Source organism: Globicephala melas, chromosome 11 (assembly GCF_963455315.2).
Source record: "Globicephala melas chromosome 11, mGloMel1.2, whole genome shotgun sequence".
NCBI classification, from domain to species: domain Eukaryota; kingdom Metazoa; phylum Chordata; class Mammalia; order Artiodactyla; family Delphinidae; genus Globicephala; species Globicephala melas.
The window spans coordinates 33,576,522-33,600,069 of NC_083324.2; the positions used below are offsets into that span (position 1 = coordinate 33,576,522).

Below are 23,548 nucleotides of genomic sequence, written 5' to 3' on the forward strand. Positions count from 1 at the left end.
ATTTTGGAAAAATCTGATGTCAGTTTGGACATTGGTATTAAACCAATCCATACAAATTCAGGCAAATACAGCTGCAGAAGTCTCCTGTAAAAGCCAGTCATTTTGTGCTGAGGGCATCTAACTGGATATTAGCACATGGTGGTAACTAGCCAATCAGTTTGTGCGTTTGATTGGAATTTCAGAAGATAATTGTTTCATTTCCAGGTCTGTCTCTAGCTCACCATTTGACCTTCAACTAATTGCTTAATCTCTCTTAGCTTCAGGTTTTCTATCTTGAAAGTGAGAAGAATAATAACAACCAACTACCTATCTCATCCGGGTATTGAGTGGATTAATGGGGTCATGTTTGTAAGGTCCTGGAAAATTCTCAAGAGAGAAAGTTCTGCCACTTTTCCGCTTCTGCCTGGTAATATTTTAGAGCCATAAATGGGAAGGGTTGCATTTAATGGGGTCGTTATTACAGACGGATGTCCTCTGCTTCCTTGTAACTAGAGAATGGACACCTTTTGAAAGCAGAACTTTTCATTATTATGAAATCCCTGATTCTGTTTGTTTGGTGCAACAATCGGGAATTCCTGTGATAAACCAAGCTTTCTCCTCTAGCTAAACAGTCCGTGGAGCTCTGAGGAAAGCACCATAGTTTCATGACCACAAGGAATTACCCAGACTATTTCTGCTTCAGGAATACTTAGATTGACTTTTGGGGTCAAACAGACAGGTTGAGTCCCGTCTCTGCCACTTCCTGGCTGGGTGACCCTAAGCAAATCTCTCAACCTCCCTGTGCTTTAAGGCTGTTGGGAGCATGACCTTTAAGGAAAATGCTTAACACAATGTCCAGCACATGGTAGGCTCCCAGGAACCATTACCTATGTTAATAGTGTGTGTGACCATAACTGCATGTATTCTTCAGTGCCACGAAGAATTATAATGAGTATTAGTCCTCAATTAAGCAGAACCTAACTCATCAGAGCTTGTGTTTAACCAGAACCTGGCTCATCACGGCTGTCCGGTAACACCACCCTCGTTTGGTGAGCACTTTAGATTTAGGAAAATGGCAAATTAAAAGGAAACAACTCGGTGTCAGGAATGTATGCAAATTCCTATAGTATATTTTTTTGTCAGTGCTGATCTAGCCCCATCTCCTGACTTTCCGGAGACGATAACTGCAGAGTAGCTCTGAACAGCTGACACTCACTGAGAAGGAACTCCATGCCAAGCATTGTGCTAAACACTGTGAGTACATTTGCTCACTTAATTGTCACAACAGCCCAGGGAGGTAGGTACTGTTAGTAACTGTCTTACAGAGTGGGAAACCGAGGTTTAGTGAGGCTAAGTTATCCGTCCCTACGGTTATTAAATAGAGGCACCAGGTTTCAATCCTTACTCTGACTCCAGGGCCCTGCTCTAACCCAGAGCCATCCAACAGAAAATAATGCAAGCCATGTATGCAATTTTAAATCTGCTAGCAGCTATATTTTTAAAAAAGTTAAAAAGAAGCAGGAGAAATTAATTTCAATGATATATTTTCTCTAATGCAGTATATCCAAAGTATTATCATTTCAACATAGTCGGTTTAGACGCTCTTAATATCTTATAATCTTTTTCTTTTTTCGTGCTGAGGCTTTGACATTCCGTTTATATTTTGCACTTACAGCCCATCTGAATTTGGACGAGCCACATTTCCAAGTGCTCAGCAGCTGCCTGTGGTCCGTGACCACTGTACTGGGCGTGTGTAGCTCTCACCCCTGTACCGTCATGCCTGAGTCACTGAAGTCTGTGTCATCCAGGTTTACCAGACTGTATTTACCGAGGAAGAAACTCAGTAAAATTTCCATTTTTAACAAAGGTAACAAAAAGGTATAGCAGGAGTTTAACATGTTAATTCTTACATTCCCAGTTTGCTAAACCATTGATTTATCCTCAAAAAATAGCTCTTTCCTAGAACATCCTGCTAGCTGAGCTTTTACTTGGTCATATTTAATATGTATATTTATACAAGTTGGTATAAATGAAAAACCATTAAATGAATGACTGAATGAATATATTCACTACCATGGAAAAGGAGGATCTCTTAGGCAGGGAAGATACGTAGGTACCATATGGGCAAGAACCTTATCCAATTTTTGCCCATCTCTGTAGCCCTGCAAAGTGCCAGGCATGAAGGAGACTTGCAAGAAGTCTTTTTTGGGGAGCAAATTGATGAATCCACATGGAGAAATTAGTTACTTCAAACTTGATTCCTAATGGGCATAGGGAATCTAAGTCCCTTCTTTCTCTCCCCTGAGTATCTGGATTTTAAGGCTTAAAGTAATGAATTTAATTTATTTAAACCGTTTATGTTTCCAAATGAAATGGCATCAGAGAGACCACAGAAATCAAGAGTCTACTTGTTTTGCTGTTTGTTTTGTTTTGTTTTGGTCGCACCGCGTGGCTTGTGGGATCTTAGTTCCCCCGACCAGGGGCTGAACCCTGGCCCTCGGCGGTGAAAGTGTGGAGTCCTAACCACTGGACCACCGGGGAATTCCCGAGGGTCTACTTTTAAAAGACAATTGTTGACTTCCTCACTGATAGTCCCAAATACGTCAAAGGCAGATGTCCTGTAGATGTTACCGTAGGTCACAGGCTGCACCGTCCGTCTCTCAGCCTCAGAGTATTTTGTCTCTGAGAAAAAACCCTCACATACTCTTTTCCTGGCCTGGACCTCACCGCTTATCCTCCAAGTGCTCCCGAGGTCCTCGCCCGACTCACGTATGGACTCTTCTCCCACGCCACACCATTCATACATCAGTGCTCAGCCCCCATGGCTTCTTCCTGCTCTGACAAGATAGTCTGTCTCAAGAGAACCTGAGGATGGTCTCAGATCAAATCTCCTTTAGTTTCGAGGGGGCTGGTCCAAACCCCAGCAGGGAACAGGTATCTGCCATTTAACCCTAAACCTGAATTTGCCTTTTTAACTTAAATATTAATTTCCCTAAGACAACCCAACACTGTTGTATTGTCAGAACTCTTTGAACTGCAAGTGCTAAAGCCCAGTTCAAACTGATTTCACAAAAGAAAGGTAAGGAGGTTAAGGTGGCCCTCAGGCACGGCTGGATCCAAGGGCTTCGACAAGCCCCATTGTTGTTCTCCATTTCTGGGTTCTGCTTACTTCCGTATTGCCTTTATTTTCAACACTTCCTTATGTCATGGGATGCTTCCCAACCCCTTACCCAGAAACACATTTATAGCCAACCAGGGCTCTTGATCTGCAAGATTCATCTTTAGCCTGGCTATGTGCCCTGGGGCAAGTTGCTTCACTACTCCAAACTTACGTTCCCCTTCTGTAACATCAGGATAATAACAGCCTTCAGGTCAGGCTCCATATTATGTCCATAAAATGCTTAGCACAGACCTGAGTGAGTGTTTTAAGACAGAAGTGGGGGGAAATTCTATTTTCTATGGGGTAGGTAGTCACGATTGTAGAAAAGAGACTGTTTACAAGTTCTCCCAACCTCCAACCAGTGTCATTCGACAGAGGACAGTGTGCATCTGTTCTCTGAGCCTCCTGGAAGACTTCAGTGCTTGGGAGACCTGGCAATGACATGGGTGTAGAGGGTTTGTCTTCTGATGGTGACCCATGGAGTCAGAGTAAACCCCTGTCTCTGGCTGGACCCCCTTGGGACTTGTAGCGTGGCCAGCCAGCACGAGGAGGGATCCCCAACGTTGAACTTGGTCCTTAAGAGGTCACAGACCCAGAGCCCTCACCCAAGCAGCAGTAACAACCGGGATATGTGTAGAAACACATTCGGGGGGCTTCCCCCTCAGCCACACGTTTGAGATTTTATTCTAGAGCCTGTTCGGGTCTAGTGCCTAGTATAAGTGCTCAGTAATTACCTGTTGACTAAAATGAACAAACCAACATGATAACCTGACCTGGCACATACAATACTAATGTGATGAATGTATGAATGAATGAATGCGTCGTAAAGCTTGTTAAATGAATAGTTGATGATCTACAGTAGATGAGCCATAAATGTTGGCTGAATGAATGAATGAATGAATGGCCTGTCAGTCATGTCCACGGCTACTACTTTCCATATGTGTTAAGCTGATCTTTGATTTATTTTCTGTAGCTATAATTCAGTCCCAGCAAACTGACACTCTAAATTTATGACTTGTTTTTATTTCCTGTTGTTGAATTTTGAAATAGATGATGCCGTCACATGGATTGAATTCCGTTTTCAAATAGAAAGAGGTATTTTCAAACATCCTTGAACTGAGCATGCAGAATGAGGGAGGCATGGTGCTTACGTACTCACTAATCTCTGTTATGACACGTCTGCATGACTGAGAGTATCATGCTCCTGGGTTGAGGAGAGGAGGGTTGTCCACAAATGACACATGAGTGGAGCCATCGTGTTCCTGTATATACTCGGTAGATATATGTACGGGCTGGAATAGGTAAGTTTAATCCTTTGCCATTATTCATTTCACTTTCCTGAATTCTGTGCTATTTCCAAGGAGTAACTGCTTTTCTTCTGGGTTAAGTAGAAATCTTTGCTTAAGTCAAAACCACTTACTTTAAATACATTCAGAGACATCAGGATCTTTTGCCCTAGGAGTGTTTCTCATGTTTTTCAAAGTCAATGAATTGTCACTTGACCTTAATGGACACTTATAGATCACTGAATTAAGGATTAAACTAAGTGGAGAAAAGAAGCTTTTATCCAAAATTCTCTGATTTATTGAGACAGATTTGGGAAGTCATAACAGTGTCACTTAATTGAGCATTGATGATTATAGTGCCAATGTATACAAAATGAAAAGGACTTGGGGTTTAATTCTGCTATTTGGAATTATTTGTGGTCCCTTTTAAGGAGGTCGAGAATATTTGCACAGAAGAGAAAAATCTGGTGAGAGTTACTCCAGTTAAAATTCAGTAAGATGTGCAATTGCTATTGTAAGTCAGAACGTTCCTGAAAAGTTAAAAAAAAAAAAAATTCCTCAGCTTCCTAGATACTTTGTGCACAGGTTGGTATCAGGAATTCCAAATAAACGACTAAATGGTGAAATGTTGTCCCTTTCATTTAGGTACGTTACTATTATGTATCTCTCTTGCGGAAAAATTTTCTCCATCATTGGTTTGAAGTTAAAAATTGTGTCACATAGCTGAAAATAACAAAAAGAGATGTTCATATTCTTAGGTAGTCTTGAGATGCCAGGATGCACTTTTCTTCTTCAGGCAAAATCCACTTTTAACACTCATCCTCCAGGTAGGCTTTCCAGGTGGTCATGAAAGGAAACTTGTTCATTGCTTCGTATCTGGAAAGGATAGATTTGATCTACGTTGGAATCTTCTTAGAGCCGAATCTGAACGTTATCCAGCCCCTTTCTAATGAGATTGTGTTCTTCTGCCAACCAGTTTCACTGCATGCCTAAGTCGGAAATTTTTGAAACATATTACACTTTTCTAGATTTTTCTTCCAGAGAAAGGAACTTAGCTGAAGAATTTGAAAACCTTCTCTTACATACCCAGAAGTTTGGCCGGGTAATGGGTTGTTTGGGAACAAAAGTAATTACCGAGTGTAGCCAAATCAGATCTGCAAATCCTAATACACAGATTTAGGCACGTGATATTGAAATGTGTGACCAGTAAATAAATAAGACAAAATAAAATTCCAACATTTTCTCCTGTCTCTCAGGAGAGTCTAATAAATGGACTTGGATTCCCCTGCAAATAGTTAACCTATGTTCTCCTATACCCAGCATCTAGAGGCCCAGTGGCCCACATACGATATGGAATGGGCAACAAGACTGACCATGCCAGCTGCCTTTTAAAAGTAAATGCCAGTTAAGAAAAAAATCGCCTTTCCGAAGAAATAGTACGGCAAAAGGGGGAGTAATGGAACGCCATCTTCCTTCAGAAGAAAACAATTTCTCTTATCAGACTCCTTCCACTTAAGGTAAGCCTTGTGTGGGAGAGACCGGGGGGAAAAATGGGGGCACATTTGGGGAACCAGGGCAACATTAAAAAATAGTTTTGCCTTTATTTGTAGGTAAAGTATCTATAAAGTATACCGGTGAAGCTCCTGATATTACAGTCAGATTACCAAGGTTCAAACCCTTGCTACGGGCATGACCATTCATTCATTCATTCATTCATTCTGAGCGTTTCCTCTGGGCCGGACACTGGAGGTTACAGCTCTGAACACGATAGATGAGACCCCTGCCCTCCTGGAGCTTACATTCTAGTGAGGGGAAACAGAAAACAAAGAAATAGGCATGCCGATGAAATGAGCTCGTTTTAGACCAGGATGGAAGAAGAAAATCATGCACAGAACCACCGGCAGGGGGAGCTGGAGGTCCCTTAGGTTAGGATGTATACACTGAGGTGGTGGCCTGAATGAAGTGAGGGTGCCCAGGCGGGAGGAACAGCTTTCCGGGCACCGGGAACAGCAAGCACGAAGGATGCATTACGATGTGGCTGTCAGGCAGGTCGACTTGTTTAGACTTCATCTGGTAAGATAGGGAGTCCGTGCAAGACTTCGAGCAGGGGAGTGATATGATCTGAGCTGCACTGGGGAGGGCGAGCCCTCATGTCCTCATCTCTCGTGTCAGGGATAACACAGGAGGAGCAGCAGGCTAAGGCCTTCTCAGAGAACCGGGAATTCGGAGGACATTGTCCAGACAAGGTCAGCATTCCAGGTGAGTTGCTGAGCATGGATGCTTTGACTGCTGACGGTGCTGGTGGAATGAGGGCAGGGAAGTCGTGGCTTCACGGCACGCCAGTGAATGAAATAAGGACAAATCTTTGACAGATCCATCAGACTGAACTGGACTTGAATCAGACTTTCCTGGTGTGGCTTATTCTGGTGGTTTTTCTGTTCGGGGCTTAGTGGAGTGAATCAGAAGCTTTCAGGAAAAGACTCTTTCCACTAAGGTAAGCCTCATGTGGGAGAGGCCAAGGGGAAAAGTGTGGGCACATTTGGGGAATCGGGGAGATACCTTTAAAAAAGTGGTTTTCTCTTTATTTATAGGTAAAGTATGGTGGTTAAGCCTCTGTTATTTAGATGCAGATTACCAGGGTTCAAACTGTTGGGTTTGAATACTAGAACAGCTTGGGTTTATAGAAATTGTGACCTCTTTGAACCCTTTTTTTCTCCATATCGTGCAGATAATAACAGGATCTACCCCATGAAGTAGTAAGGATGAAACAAAGCCATGAATTTAAAGAGTTCAGACAGGAGCTGGTATCTGGCACATAATAAGAGCTCAATAAATGTTACCAGCAATCATTACTATTATTCATTACTCATTATTATCTCGGCACTTATCAGCCTCCTCCTTATTGAATTCTACCGTGCAGACCCGGCGGATCATGTATAATTGCCTACCATATTTCTCTCCTCTTCCCACACATCCAGCCCTACCCTCCTCAGGCAACTCATTTGTCTCAGGATTTTCCCCGGAGACCCAGGGACAGATATTCCTCATGTTGAAATCAGTGCAGCAGTCTTCTCCACGGGCAGAGGCTGGACCGAAGCCTTCTGTACGTTGTCTCAATCGTTGGAGCCCCCCTAATGTGTTCCATCTTACAGGTGAGGAGATGGGGCTCAGAAGGGAAAGTGACCCCTGTAGGTTACTTGGTCAGCAAGAGGCAGAGTGGAGATTCAGACTTAGGTCTGTTTGACCTCGATGTCCCTTAAAACTCAAAAAAGCAGAGCATCCATTCAGAACCCCCACCCCCCCACCCCACAAAAAAAGCACCATTGACTATAAAAATAAAGAGGGCTCTAAGTTAGGAGAGCACCGTGATTAGGCCAGTGCTAGGAGAGCCTGAGGTTCTCAAAGAGACTCCTTGAGTCTGCCCAGTGTCCAAAATTGTCCTCCAACCTCAAAGGAGCCTCTGTCCCTTCCTCCCTGCAAGGCCGGTGGCCAGTGGCAACACAGTGTGGTGGTATTACTTTGACTGTGGCCATGCGGTGGTGAGGAAGCCCTGACCCCCTTCCGGCCTCTTTGTCCTGTTTAGTGCTCCATCTGTGGGCCCCTCGCCAGCAGCCCGGCTGGTCTTGACTCTGAGGTGGAGAAGTAAACATCTTGGAAATCTTTATTAGTTTATTTCAGAAGATGGAGCCTGTTTGTCCCTGGGGCCCGTCCCTCTTTTATGGCCTCCAGCCCTTCTTGACAAATTCTAGTGACCGGAGAGAAAACCGCTTTCTACAGCGGATCATTAAAACACCACCATAAACCTAGGGCCATAAAATATTATTTGCTGGGCATAAAAGGGGGGTAGATTTTCCCAGAATGACAACCCAGGCCCTGCTTTCTCCCACTGGGAAAGGCGGCACAGGGATGCGATCGTTCATAAATTCCTTATCTTGCACTCTGTTTTGTGAAATAACCCTGTTGGGAGAGCAGCCAAAACTATTGATTTATTTGTTCCACAGACTCAAAAGCATTTTTAATGAGTGGAGTATGGCGATGCCTTGCCAGTGTGTCTGCAGATGACTCAATCTGTGTGCACACACCCAAATGCACACACGGTTTGCAAAGGGAAGCCATGGAGTTCCACAAATTGGAGGTAGGTTAAACGAGAATATTTGAAGGTGGAGGTGAAGAGGCATCCATTTGCCTCCTTCCACCTGTCTGCTCCTCTCACAGCCAAATTAACCAGCACCCATGGTGGGACTGGTTCTTACAACTGAGCCCGACTTTCCAGAGCAGAACCTGGTTGAAGCTTCTCAGTGGATTTCACAGTTGGTCTCCCTTGACATTTTCCCCTGGAAAGAATTCCTTCATCCATTCATGCATTCATTTGGTCGTTCAACAAATACTGTTGAGCACTTACCAAGTGCCAGGCACTGTTCTGAGCACTGGAGTTGCAGCCATGAAAAACACTGTCACAGAGGTTATTGCATCCTCGTGGGGTATAATCTCAGCACACCCAATATTAATTTCATCAGATGAAATTCACAACCCTTTATCTGAACTGCTTGGGGATAGACTGGTTTGTTGGAAATTTTGGAATTTTTTTTGAAAGACAAAATGGGGCATATGATTATTTAGTTTGCACATAGCCCCAGTGAGGTCTGGGGAAGTACCCGGTAACCCAACACCGTTCATATTTCATCTGTGAAGAGTACGAACATTCACTCCAACTGGGATAAATTAAGACTATAAATGATCTTGTCATGGGAGGTACAGCTTTGCCACCAAAGGAGCTTAAAAACCTGTTTTCAGAGCTGCTTTTTGTAGAGTAGCAGGTATTCAGTGCCCAGTGCGTGCCTGACCCCTGCTAAGTTCTCCAGAAGCATCACTGTTCATTCTCACTGCACCCCTGATTTTCAAGGTCATCTGTTTCGTTTTCACTGCTCTCCTACCAGGTAGGTCATCATGTTTCTGTTTTTCTTTGTTGTGTGGCGAAGTCATTATATTTCTCTGGGTTTTGTTTGTTTGTATTGTAACAAAATCAATATTTGTGTTGTCATATGTGTGTGTTTAAGAGGATTCTGAGAGGCTAAATGACTTGTATAAGGTTTCACAGCTGGAAAGAGGCAGATTTGGGACTGGAACTCCAGACTGCAGAGTTTACACTCAACCATAACCTAGCACCAGTTCCCACTAGAGGAAAGACAGCAAAACAGGATATGAAACTCTTGGGGCTAACAAAGGCTAACTAACAAAGGCAATTAGAGAGAAGCCGGCAATTATTCTGATAATTCAGAATATAACTTTTTTTTTTTTTTTAAAGGTTTGTGGTTAGGTAGCTGGTGTTTCTGGAGCAAATTCTCAGAATAGGATCTTATAAGCATTCTACCTCCAGCACTCAGGTGCCCCCCACGTGGGGGGCTTCAGCTCAGCACCCTTTGGGAACTCTATTCTTAGTCACTTTACTTCCTGACACTTATCAGAGCCTCCGTGGGTGAACTGGGTCCGAAGCCATGCTGCGGAGCATTGCTGGGGTGCCAGCCCAGGAGGAGGGTGTGTTCCCCACAGCCCGGAGAATCCAGGCTGCCAGCCGCTGGGCCAAAGAGCTGGAGGGAGGGAACTGCGGAGAGACACTGACTGCCCAGGGGCAGTTTGCCAGGAGGGGACCCTTCTTTGTTTAGACCCTCCTTCCCATGTGCAGATCTAAGGCTAGATTAGAAATTGGAAAATAGCCACTATGTGGTCAAGGCCTAGAGAATGTGAAGGGAGAGGGGATTCAGGTGAATGGGAGATGTCCCAAGGGCATCTATGATAAAGTTGGGTTCCCCCTTCTTAAGTCTGCATGCGTCCCTGGTGAAAGAAATCGTCCCCGGAGGAAGCCAGGGCTTCTCTTGTAGTTTGTGGGAAGCCCACACTGCTATTCTGGTGTGCCCAGCAAAGGCCAGGACCCTGGAGGGGTACAGGCAGCTGGGACAAGTAAGGGTCAGGAAGGGACTTGCAGAGGGTGGGGCAGCATCGCCCTGGCGTGGTCAGCCAGAGATTGGAGTGGGGGATGGAAAGAACGAAACAGCCACTGCCCCAAGTACCCAGGCCAAGGGTTTTGTGCTTTAAGGTCAAGGGCATGCCAGATGTATGGCAGAAATTGAATCCAGTGTGTGCGTGTGTGTGCGTGTGTGTGCGTGTGTGTGTGTGTGTGTGTGTGTCTTCCACCTTGGGTTGAGGATGGGGAGGGCTGAGAACAAGAACTGCACTCCAGTGTGAACCACTGTTTGTGGGTGGCGCCCCTGGCGTGCGGGAAGTAGGGGTCACACGTCCACCAACCCCGCCCAATCGGGGTCGCCCAAACCACAGGTGTCTGGAAGTGCCTGCACGTTGTGGTGCCCTGCAGAACCTGGTTTTGCCGAACTTCGCAGCCTTTTCACCTGAGGGGACCAGCCAAGATGCAACCCGGCAGGATCACGGGTCGCTTCTGGATGCGTTGGGTCGCAGCCAGATGCTCACTCGCGCACCCCAGCACCCAGATCTCCTACACTGGGGGCGGGGCAGGATGTGTGCGCCTGTCCTCGTCTCCAGCCCCCGGGCTTAGGGACCCTCCCCCAAGGTTAAGAATGGGAAGGAGGTCCTGCTAGAGATCCCGTGTCATGGCGACAGGCCCCTGTGCAGCCCCAGTGCGAGCGGCCTTGGACAGGTGAGCCAAGGGGTCCAGGCTGAAGTTGGGGTTCAGCTTCCATTGGGTAGGCGGTTTTGGAAGGAGAGCAGAGGGCCGGGCGGCGGTCAGGCAGCGGCTGCGGAGTGGACCTCTCTCTCTCTCAGCAGACGCCTGGGGGATGGGGAGCCAAAAGCAGGGGGATCGAGCAGGGAGTGTATCCCGCCCCCCTGCACCCCAGCTCGTGGTACGGCTTTAAAATCCTGCAGAGTTTGTCATAGGTCGGCCTCAGCACGCATGCGCAAAGACAAAGTTGAGTTTTTTTCTGTCTCCCCTCCCCTCCCCTCCCCCCCTTTCTAGCAGCCTTTGGTTCTAAAACTTAAAAAAAAAAAATTTTTTTTTTTCTCTGAGAACACCAGGGGAAAGAGGAGTCCGGAGAGAGTGAGGGAGAGAGGGAGGCCGGGGGGTGGGTGGGGGGTACGTGGTCCCTGCGGTCGGTCAGTCTGTCTGTGGGGCGCAGGATCGCGTGGAAGGCTGCTGCAAGCTCCGAGGCGCCGCCTCCGCCGCCCGGAGTCCGGTTCCGTGCGGCCGCTGCCGAGCGAGCTCCTCCCGCCGCCGCCGTGCCCCGACCGCCCGCCGCCCGCCTGCTCACTCTCCCGCCCCTTCGTCCCGGCGCCAAACGAGGAGGTGGGGAGCCACGCCGGCCATGGACCGCCGGAGCTGAACAGCCGCCGCGGAGTCCCTCGCCCTCGCCCCTCTCTAGCCCCACGGCCGCGGTGCCCGCGCGCCTCTTCGCCCTGGAAAGGCGGGGAAAAGAGGGGGATTAACCAGAAGAGGGAAAGAAGGGGGTTGGGAGGGGGGAGCCAGTGTCTCCCCTGGGGCAGTCGCGCATCGTCCCCGAACCCACTGGAGGCAGAACTTTCGGGGACAACTTTTACCCAGTCTGCTCCCCCTTTTTACCAAACCCTAAAATGAAAGGACAAAAGTTGGCGCTGACTCTTGCAGCTCGGATGGCGACTTCTGCATTTTCAGCGGCATCTCCCGGAGAAAAACCCATGCGCGCCTGATTGTTCTGTGGCCCCCAAGCTGCAGTGCGTGTGGGTGTGTGTGTGTTTGGGTGTGTGTCTGTGTGTGTACACAGACATCCACACACTCACTCGCGGCCGCAGGATCAGCGCCTGGAAGCAGACGTTTCGGCCACAGACTTGGAGAGGAGGAGCTGGAGATCAGGAGGCGTGAGCCGCCAGGAGTCTGCAGAATACGTGGTGTGAATGAACTGGGGGCACCTGGGCGCACGGATCGCCTCCCCCACCCCCCCCGCCCCGGGCCAGAGTTGAGTTGTGGGGCATTTTTTTCACCCGCTTGTGAAGATTTTTTTTTTTATTTGTTGTAAAGTATTTTGCACAATCACGCCCACATTTGGGGTTGGAAAGCCCTAATTACCGCCGTCGCTGATGGACGTTGGAGAGGGAGCGCCTCGCCGCGAAACAGTCGCCTGCGCGCCCTCGCCGGACCCGCGGCTCCCTTGTTGCGCGCTGGCCGGGCCCTGTTCCTGCTGCCGGCAGGCGGACTTCGGCGCCCCTCGGTTCACGGACGCATCCCAGCGCTGCTCCGGCTCAGGCACCCAGACTCGATGCCAGTGACCGCTTGGGCTCCAATCCCCTGAGCCTGCCCGACGCGCCCTGGAGGAGCACGCAGCTCTGCGCCGGATCGTCCCTCCAGGCTTAACCCGGCCGCTCCGCTCAGATTCTTCGGCTGCCCTCGGTCTTGCGGCGACTTCCTCCCCGCGCCCCCTCCCCCTCGCAATGAAGGTAGGTGTTCTGTGCTCCGCCGACGCTCGCCACTTTTTTTTCTTTTGGAAGTTAACTAAATATCCCGCCCCCCCTCCACCTATTCCTATCCCTCCCCCGCCAGTTCTCCTAATGCCTGGAGAGGCTTAGAACTCCCGCGTAGCTGGCAGGGACCCCTACCCTTTCCCTGCCGCGCTACCCCCCCACCCCCGCCCCGCGCACTGCCTCGGCCTCCCAGGAGACCTGGTCCCACCAAACGTTCTGCAAACTTTTTAGACTTTGGAGAAAAAGTGGGGAAGAGACGAGACAGAAACACAGCGGTTCACGGATGAGTTTCCTTTTGCCCTGAGAAACGCGAGTGTAATTTACTCTGTATATTTCAGTAACAGCATAATGATTCAATTCAACAAATATTTACCAAGCGCGGGCACAGAGAAGGTGTGCAGCCAGGGCTCAGAAAGGGGAAGGGGACTCCTTGGTTGAGAGACCGTGAAGCTGGACTAGGGGCCGACTGTGCCGAGCAGCGCACCTCTCGCCCTCTGCAGCCAGAGGCCAGGTTGCAAGCTCAACGCAGCCGGGGACCCAAGCGCTGCAGGCCCTGTGCCTTTAAGAGTGCCTGGCAGGGGGCCAGCGTGCACCCTGGCTCGGGGAACGGGGTCGCGTTATTAGCATTATTAGTTGCCACTGGGTGAGCTCCGCAGTTTGCAGCAGTGATGGGGGCGGGGAGGGCTGGCAGTGGTGGCTCTAATCCTGTCCGCTGGGAGAGCGCGCCCCGGCCCCCTGCGCGGAATCTGCCTTGTCCTTTAGAAACATTTGGGCCTCCGCGTTGGGAGAGCGGGCGGGGGGCAGTTTGTGAACTCTTGTTTGTTTTAATTGTCAGTTGTATGTTAAAGCCGAGTCACACACTCCGAGGGTCACCGAGAGTTCACTTTTACAGAAAGTTAACATTTCTTCCTGCGGTATAACTTGCTATTTTCCGAACAACTTTTCCTCTCTGTCCTCCAAGCTTCGATCCTTATTTTCATTTTTCTTGATCTCTCCCCTTTTCAGTTTTTCTAGAAAATAAGCTTGGAATTGTAATTAAGATGTTTCCTAAAGCAAACAAGCCCCCCCCCCACCAAAAAAAAAAACCCGTTTTTAAAACCCCCAAACTTGGGAGACCCTGTGGCCTTGTTTTACTTTCCAATCGCAGCCTGGCATCAGGGTCCCTTCTCCTCCCTCGTCTTTCTTTAAATGGACAGCTTACTGTTTGGAAGTCACTTGGAGCCAGCGGTGGGATCGCACCTCTTCAACCCCTGCCCTCCCGCCAACGTTCAAGGCTGCTCCAGCCAGATGCGGAGATTTTGTTTCTAGACAATCTCTGCCAGGGGAGTTCCGAGGGGCCAAAGCTGAAAGAAAGCGCGCAGGCGATGGGAGGCAGTGGAAATTGTGTGTCCGAGTGTGTGGATCTGTGCCCTGCGTGTTTTGGGGCGGAGTAGAAGGTCAGTTGTTCTCGGGTCTTGGATATACTAGCCTTACTTAGCCAGGCCCGTCTCCACAAAGGAAGACTCTGCCCAGGAGGCCCAGCCAGAGTCCCTTGCTTTTCCCTCCGCTCAGCGGAGCTCCCCGGTGCACAAGGGGTTAGTACGGTGCGCCAGACCTCAGCTAGTCCTGAAGTCTTTTTCTTCCTCGCTGTGCGGTACCGGCTGCCCCCTGTTGGCTGCCTTGAGGTAGGACGTCTTGGAGTCTCGGTTCCTTGGGCCGGCGGGCAGCTGCTCGCCTCTTCCTCCCGCCTCTGGCTCTGCAAGCACATCCCTTCAGATCACCAGGTCCCACTCTCCCAGGAGGGGCCCTCGGAGGCCCCCAGAGGCCAAGCTGCACTGGGCGGCTGCGTTAATAAGGAAGGGGCCAAGGGTGCGACGCAGCAAATGGGGCTCGGGCAAGTGGAAGAAGGATTGGTACCGCTTCTCCAGGGCATAGCAAGGAACAGGAGCGTCACCCTAGGAAGTCTCTGGTCTGGCCTTGGCGCTCTCACCAGTTTTCCCTGTGGTCCAGGACAAGTGGTGCTTTCTCTCCCCCTCGGTCTGTTTCTTGTCTATTAAAAAGTGGAGTTGAAACTGCCTCTGAAGAGTGGGGGTTGAAGTGTTCTTTAATTTTCTTTCTCCTTCTGCTGACAAACAGCTCTTCTGGACAGAGTTGAGAGCCTGTGGCTAGAGAGAGCTAGACATCTTGTGTGGGAAGGTGGAAGTGGCATCTGTGTGTGTGTGTGAGAGAGAGAGACAGAGAGACAGAGAGAGAGTTGTCTTGCAGTCTGGAGAGCCTTGTCTGGGGATGGATGAGGTGAGGCAAGGAACAGAACTAGACTTGGCCACCGTTCTTCCCTTGGATATGCCCTGTTACCGGACCTGGTGTCAGTTCTGAGACAGGGCAATCAGAGGCTGCACACCTTCCTTGCACTGATTTGGGCTCAAGGAGCTCCCTCCTCCACCTCCTCTCTCCTCCGCTCCACACAGCCCCCGCCCCCCCCCCCAGCACTCAGCGCTGTGGACACTTCCCGAGGCACCCTTGGCGGAGCTCTGGCTCCTTGTCTGCTCCCCCAAAGCGGACCTCCTTTCAGCCCATCATCCCCTCCTGCTTCTCACAGCGGCGTTCCCCTGGGCAGGACGCCCCAATTTTGTGGCTGCCACTGATTTTTCTTCTGCAATTTTCGCCGTCTCTTTCCTTGCTTTCAGGAGAGATCGCAGGTGCGGGGGAAAACAAAATTTATCTCCCACTAAGAGCTGGGATTCTTGGGGTTTCCTGTGCTTTTCGCCAGCGCGAGCCCAGGTCAATCTAATTTCTTCCTCCCAGTTTCTCCATCATTTCCGCTCCCAGAGACTGGGGGTGGGGGCTGAGGGTGGAGGTGGCAGGGGATACCCAGATCAAGTGAGGCAGCGCCGTCGGCCGAGGGTCCAGAATCTTCGCCCTCCCTCCGGGGAATTTCGTTTTAGTGGCCTCCGGCCTCGGACTTGGGTGCCGCGCGAGTTTGCGCGTGCGTTCCGAAGCTTTCTGCTGCCCCAAACGTCCTCTGAACTAGTGTGACGGATTTCTCTCTCTCTCTCTCTCTCTCTCTCTCAAGAAGGGTTATGGATCTGTTCTGAGGCTGGAAACAAGGGCGTGCGAACGAACGCCCTACCCCCACCTCACCCCTCCCCTGTGCTTGAACCTCTCAAATGCCCGCAACCCTCCTACTTGTCGCACACTAGGAAGAGATTCCAAGGATCCTTACAAAGTCGGTTTCTTTGGGCCCTGAAATTGTTCAAAAACTTTTAGTCCGTTCTTTGGTAAACTCAGCTTCTCCCCCAGAACTTTTGTTTTACCCTCGGTGTTAACAGTCTCCGGAGAGGTCTTATTCGTACTCTTTTCGGATCAGATCTCTTGGCAAACAGGCAGGGACGTTCACCCTACAGAGTAGATGTATTAGTGAGTTTGCTGTGGGTTCCTTGTCTTTCAAACTTGTGGGGCCTTTTCTGGGTTGCGCGGGGATTGGAGCGGGAAGAGGACCAAGGTGTTTCCGGCCAAGCACGCGGGGTTAAGTGGAGACGCGACTCGCGGGGCTCTCCTGCCGGATCCCCTTTGGGACACCTCCGGCCTACCCCCAGCCTGGCGCTTAGAGACCCGAGTCGCACAAACCAAATGGCCCGCTCCCAGGTGGCCCCCATTCTGTGAACGAGTGGACTCGCCCCGGGGTCGTCGGGCCGAGAGTGGGTTCGGTTTGTGTGGCTTCGCCTCTAACAAAGAGATCCGCAGTAATCCGCCGAATCTGTTACCAATTTCTCCACTGCCCGCTCCCCGCCCCACGCGCCCCGCCCGTCGGGAAGCTCGGAAAGTGCGCGCGGCCCGCAGCGATCTCTGCCGCCTCCTTGGAAGCACGTCGGAGCGTGTGTGTCTGTGGACGAGTGAGTGTGTGAATGTGCGTGAGTGTGTGTATGAATATGTGCGCGCGCGGTCCTTGCCGCCGCTGGGGAGAGGAGACTTCGCAGCCTGGGCCGCGCGCGAAGGCAGCCCTCGCAACCAACCCCCTCCCCTAGAGGAAACTTGACACTTGGGGCGGGGGTGGGGAGGAAGACGGAGCCTTCTCTCTGCTGGGCTGGGGAAACCCCAGGTTTCTATTCTCCGGGATGCTCCCCGGGCTTTGCGGCGTTTTAGGGACGAGTGGGACACAGGCGCGGAGCCCTGGGTAGCGGGCACTGGGACCACATAAGCATTTCCTCTCGAGGAGCCCCAAGGAGTCTGGGCCAAAAGGGCGGCTGGCAGGGAAAAGCTGTGGCGCGCTCCCGAGCCCCTTCGCGTTTCCACGGCTGCCTAGGTTCCCTCGATCTCTTTTCCGGCGCAGGTTCCAGGCCAGGCCGTTCTGCCGCCTGGAGGAGGCTCACCTTCCCTTTTCCGAGGAAGGGGCTCCCTCGGGGGTTGCGGGCGGCGCAGCGCGGCCGGGTTACCCTTATCAGAGATGTAAAAGGGGATTTTGGAAACCCGCTCCTCCCACCCGCACCCTCCACCGCCTCGCTCCGCCGCCGCCTACAGGTGGAGAAGTCACCAGTGGGGAGGACGGCAGCGGAAGCTTCCAAGGCCGCCCCCTGCCTCCGAAATTCTTCACGACGCGAACCTTCGCCGCCAAGGGCCCTGGCGCCCTGGAATGCAGGGACTCAGCTGAGGCGCGGGAGCATCTCTGGCCCCGCCGGCGGGGGCTCACTCGCACCGGCTCTGGCCTCGCCTTGGACCCTCACCTTTCGGGACTGACCCAACCAAGTCTGAATTGGGCTGGAGGGTGGGGTAGCGCTGTTCCAGGACCAGGCTCACGGTGTCGCGATAGAGAGATGGTCAACTCCAGACCCGGACCAAAGGAAACTGGAGCCCCTCTTGGCTTCCTTTCCCCTTTCTCCGTGGCAGCTGCCAGGAGTGGAGATCGGAGGGGGGCGGTAGGGGGAGTGAGAAAATCAGAATTTGGGGGAGGGTTGCGGGGAGGGCCGAGGGATCCCGTCTCTGGGGACAGCGGGACCCAGACCTCCTTCTTTCCTCTGGGGTATATCCCTTCTCTGGGGTACACTGAGTCCAAGGAGGAGGCCGAAGGCAGGGGAGAGGGCATTGTTTTCCGCTTTCCTTGGTTGGGAGAGCAGCTCGCTCTCCCCCTTATCCCCTGTGCCCCCCCCATCTTCTCCCCCCTCCAGTCTGGCTGAAGAGCGTTCTAAGGAAACCCGGGTTGCCCTTCCCCCTCTGGAAGTGGCTGGCCCCAAAGCGGGCCGTAAACTGATTATGAAACAGACGATGTTAATTCGGAGCCGCATTTCCCAGCTGGGCACTCGCGCGCGCGCGCTGCTCCCGGGGGCCTCGCCCCCCACCCCTTGCCCTCCCCCCCCTGCCCTCCCCCCCCCCCGCGTGCTGCCCCCACCCCCCACCCCGGCCACTCCGCCTCCTCCGCAGCCGCCGGCGGCGCGATCCTCTCGCCTTTGCGCTCCTCTCGCCCATGGAATTAATTCCGGCTCCACTTGTTGCTCTGCCCAGGTCGGGGAGCGGACGAGGGTGGCAGCGGGTTCCTGAGTGAATTCCCGAGGAGGGACTCAGCGCAGCGCGAACTAGAGGGGAGCGAGGGGGTGCGGGACGTGAGCAAGCAGGAAGGAGGCAGCGCCTGGCACCGGGGTTTTGACTCAACAGCATTGAGACATGTTTGTAATCGCTGGCGTGCCCCGCGCGCAGGATCCCAGCGAAATCAGATTTCCTGGTGAGGTTGCGTGGGTGGATTAATTTGGAAAAAGAAACTGCCTATATCTTGCCATCAAAAAACTCACGGAGGAGAAGCGCAGTCAATCAGCAGTAAACTTAAGAGACCCCGGATGCTTCCGTTGTTTAAACTTGTATGCTTGAAAATTATCTGAGAGGCAATAAACATCTGCTCCTTTCTTCCCTCTCCAGAAGTCGATTGGAATATTAAGCCCAGGAGTTGCTTTGGGGACGGCTGGAAGGGCAATGTCTTCCAAGTTCTTCCTAATGGCTTTGGCCATCTTTATCTCCTTCGCCCAGGTCGTAATAGAAGGCAATTCTTGGTGGTAAGTTTTTCTATGTGCATACTCTTTCATTTAAAGATTCGTTTGTATAATGCTGCAGTATTTAAAGCTGAGTCGTGAGTTTGGGTGCATTTATCTAATACATATATATATATATATATATCTTATACAGGTATATATATACATATATATGTATCTTTAAATCAAAACATTTTTAAATTTGCTAATGCTTTGAAGCTTATCTTTAGCTCCATAGGGAATCAGAACCTATAAATTCAGACCTTTTTCTGTGAGGTCCTTGTTCAGAGGTATGCTTGTAGGACATCATGTAATAAAGGGGAACCGAAATTCACTTCTCTAATAATTGTAAGCCTATCTATAAAATTTACTTTTTGCCACCTCGAGGCAGTAAAAGTGAGTTCCAGCGTTTTATTTTCTGTCACTTGAGGTTATTAACCTTCAGGGTCTGAGGTAGGCAGAGTTGTAGGAAGACAGCTAACCTCCAAGTGGGTATTTGGGGCTTGAAATTTGATCAAAAGGAGGTCAACTTGAAGTAGTCGAATGTCCCTAAACGAGGGTTTCTTGCCGGCAGGGGCCTTGAAGATAGACTGCAGTATATCCAGGGGATTATTTTTGACGGCGTTCTGGATATTTTTTCGCTGTAAATGAACAGCATTTTTCTGACTGTCAAACACGACTTCTGTTCACTGGATACCCTGTCTTGGGTCTTTCACAATCACATAAGGAGCCCTTTTAAAATGTCCGGAACGGGCTGAATTTTTCTTCGGTAGGACAAGTACTCTTCAGTACACTTGTCCTACTGTTCTTCCATCAGTCAAAAGGAACTGCTATCTATCTCCTACCCGTGTCTAATTGTGTCTACTTTCGGCATTCATACATTTTTCAAGGCAGATCGGTCCAGTTTGTGGGGCAAAGTGAGTCATTTTCTTTAATGTCAGAGGCCCGTACCCCAAACTGCCACTTCCCCCTTCTCTGGTGTGGATTTCAGAATTCTGTGAAATTCTGCTTCAGGTATATGGCGGCGAGGGGCAAGGAAGGGAGTGAAAACTCTAACGGAGGAGCCAGATGGCGGGATGGGGACTACACAATACCTCTGTTTTCTGAGTGGAGTTTAAACAGAGGAGTTTTATGAAGCCCTTCTCATACTTTGTCATGAGGACAAGCAGGAGAGAAAAAGCATCTGTGTGCTTAAAACTATGTATTGCTGACATGTTTTCAGGGGGCCCACCTTGAGAGTTCACGTAAATCTTGAATGCACATCTCCCCCCGTTTTTTAGGTCGCTAGGTATGAATAACCCTGTTCAGATGTCAGAAGTATATATCATAGGAGCACAGCCTCTGTGCAGCCAACTGGCAGGACTTTCTCAAGGACAGAAGAAACTATGCCACTTGTATCAGGACCACATGCAGTACATCGGAGAGGGCGCAAAGACAGGCATCAAAGAATGCCAGTATCAGTTCCGACACCGGAGGTGGAACTGCAGCACCGTGGATAACACCTCAGTCTTCGGCAGGGTCATGCAGATAGGTAGGAAACCATTTAATGTATTTTTAAATATGTAGAAACTTTTCTCCTAGGAGGAGTCTTTAGTGTTACTTACAAGCTTGATATGGAGGGAGTCTTCCAGCAGGCTGGTGGCTTGGGAATTTTGTCATTATGGCCGTGTGCATGCCTGTCCCCACATCTCATTATAAGTTTTGGACTTCTTGACCCAAATCAGGAGATGGGGGAGGGCATCAAAGACACCTTCATTTTTCTGCACACTTAATTTTTCTAAAAAGCATTTTGTTTAAAATAGTAGTAGCAGAACACTTATTTTGGTCTCTCGAAAGATGAGGAGGAAAGCTGAGTCACTTTAAAGTGGCCCAAGCATCAGACTAAAAACTCATCTTTCTTTCAGAATGCTGGATGTGTTGGAAGTAAACAAGGTTTCAATTTTCCTAATATAGATATTTCCTAAGGCTATCAAGATAGATATATGTTAAAGGCTTTATTTTTAGTCCCAGAAAGAAGTTTAATCAGATGTGATCCAATTTACATTTGCGATGTTGGCCATTGATATAAAGGCACGTGCTTCAGATCTCAGCCTAGAAACTTTAAAAAGTTTTAACGTACGGCTCACGGTCCAGTGCTTTATTTTTAAATGTGTTGTTGAACTTGCTATTCCATTCAGGGAGGAGGTGGCGTTAAAACTGGGCTAAAGGCAAAGAATTTGGCACATCAGTTTGCCTCTGGTTTGGTTGAACAGCATAGGCTACAGTCTGACAGATGTGGTCCTGTCTGTGTTTTCTAGTGAATATTTTCGGTCTCTTTTTACTTTTATGCAAACAAGCCTGTGTAATTAATATGACTGCAGTGACTCCTAAAATAAGAAGCAATTTATCAAAGCAATTAACTATTTATACTGACTGAAGATAAAAAGTTGGCTTAATGTCCGTCATGGACGGATAAAACGCTTTTTTAAAAACCCTGAAAAGTGCATTCATTGAGAACAAAAAAGAGTTGTCAGTGGATGTTTGAGCCAAGCGGCTTCATAAACTAAAATAATACAGGACTGGAAGCTGTTCCTCTAATTGAATGGGAAAATGGTCTGCAGCCTCAGCCTGCAGAGTTTCATAGGGCTTTGTCCTTCCTGTTTGTTAATGATTAAAATGTGCTAATGTATGTACTGGGCTCGGACTCTAGGAGTTAAGCTTCAGGAGCACCGGCGTTTTCCCCGATTATGGGGCTGCCTTATGTAGTTAACTGGCAGTGAGTGTAGTGAAGATGATTGAATTCTGCTGCATTTTGATATTGTGAGTGACCCAAAAACTTTTTTTTTGGCTGTATCAGAATGGTGACCTGTCAGCTTTCCCCCGTCACCTTTGCCTTATATGTTCCCCCTATCTGCCTTCCTCTCACACTAAACTATGGGAGTGGCTTTTCACATGTATATGAGTTAGTGAAAATCATACACCTCCGATGGCAACAAGGAAGGAAGACAGCAGTCGGAACTGTTTTTCTGGGTAGTCACTGGAGCACAGCTTTAAGATCCTCTTCCTGCGTAGTCTGTTTTGGGCCAACATGTTCAGAATAAGCTATCATTTGCTAAGTGGATTTGAGTTCTGCTGAAGATTTATTTAAAATGTGGTCCAAGATTCAAAGAGCCTGCTTCCTCAGGGAGCAAGCAGAACCCTTGGTACAAAGGCCTGTATTTAATTGTCCCCTGGAAGTCGACTCTCTGGTCCTCAGCTGTGTGGCACTGTCTAGGTTGAATCGAACTGGGCGGGAGTGGAACCTTGTGGCGGCCTCAGAGGAGGGAGCCCTCCTAGATCCTATTAGCAAGTCACAGAGGCCCTGGGAGCACCCTGCCCAAGGATCCTCAGGTGTCCAAGGTCTCAGAGCAGAAAGCTACTGCTGGGTGGCTTTCGGGTGAACGCAGACAGAGCCTTTAAAAAAAAAAGATGGAGGGAAGAAAAATCAGAATAGATTTTTATGGAAGAGAAACATGGACCCCACACCAATAGTGGAAAAGTTACTTAGCTTTCACTTTTCTATTTAACGGTATGTTGGAAGAGAATGAGCTAAGGGAAAATTTAAAACACCTTCGATGCTAGGTGTGTGGGTGCCCCACTCCAGAGCACTTAGTACAGCAGGGACATGGAGGCCAGTTCCTGTCCCTGAGAATCTGACCCTGTGATGGGGCCAGTGTCTGACTCAGGCTGCCACCCCCAACCCCTTACCTCCTTTCTCAAGGCCAGTCCAGGCGCTGTACACCATCGCCTCATAAAGGGCCCACTCTTCATTGTGGAAGCTTTCTCGTTTTTTCATCACGCTAGCCTTTCCTTCCAGCTTTTGTCTCTGTCTCATCTTTGTCTCCATGCTGTGAAAAGATGTATAAGAAAGGCGCCATTTTTAAGGAGGGTGAGAATAGGAGTAGATGCAGATTTCACAGGGAGGGAGCTGTAACTGGACCAGCAGCGTTCCATCCAGGATGACTGTATCCACAGGCTTTAGCCAAAGAGCACTTTCCAAGCTGACGTTTCCCTGCAATGACCAGTTAGCTTAGAGACTTCTACCAGGTTTGTATTCTGGGGCCAAAAAAGGATACGTTCAAGATAGACTTATGAAAATAGCAGCATTATTGTGTTTTACGTAAAAGCCCTTTTGTGCTCTATATATACAGGAGTGGTTTATTTTCTCTGTCTCCAGAGGATTGTTTTTCTCTCTCTTCCTCAGACTACCTCTTTATTCTACAAGTCTCCCGTCCAGGAACACAGCATTTTCTATATTATCAGCGTTAATCCTCAAATCACTCCCTAGAATCTGTCTGCTCTCCTCATTTCTCTCCACTCCCTTGCTGTTCTCTGCCTTGCCAATTCAGGCTAGGTAGCTGTAACACCCCCCCAACGCCGCACCCCCCCCCCCCCAACAGGAACTTCCTGGATCCTCCTGTCAACCACCGGTACAGTCCTCAAGTTATTCATTTTTTAAAATGTGGGAGGGAAGCTCTGGTAAATCAGAACCATCACTATTCCTGGAAGGGAGATCACAAATGGCTGTGGATTGAAGTGTGGAGCAGAAGTCCAAGAAAAGGGCAGCCTGGGGGACACTTGCCTGGGCAGAGCCGTCTTCCTGCAGGATGGTTGGGGCTGAGTCCTGTTGTCAGCTGTTCTTGTGCTCT

At 49.5% G+C, this 23,548-nt stretch overlaps 1 protein-coding gene across 8 annotated transcripts in view; it reads left to right on the plus strand.

The window, feature by feature from the left end:
• Nucleotides 1–302: 302 nt before the first annotated feature.
• WNT5A (Wnt family member 5A) overlaps nucleotides 303–23,548 on the plus strand; it is a 36,352-nt gene continuing 13,106 nt past the window's right edge. For 2 of the 8 annotated variants that reach the window (XR_009565783.1, XM_030867449.2), the window contains exons 1-7: nucleotides 3,109–5,942; nucleotides 6,598–6,684; nucleotides 6,798–6,919; nucleotides 7,404–7,577; nucleotides 8,427–8,560; nucleotides 18,772–18,905; nucleotides 20,162–20,412. Coding sequence is in view for 7 of the 8 variants with exons in the window: in XM_030867449.2 (XP_030723309.2) it covers nucleotides 7,472–7,577; nucleotides 8,427–8,560; nucleotides 18,772–18,905; nucleotides 20,162–20,412 (625 nt within the window). In the remaining variant the exon portion in view is untranslated. The other 6 variants (XM_060307693.1, XM_060307694.1, XM_070046625.1 and 3 more) reach the window with 6 other exon arrangements.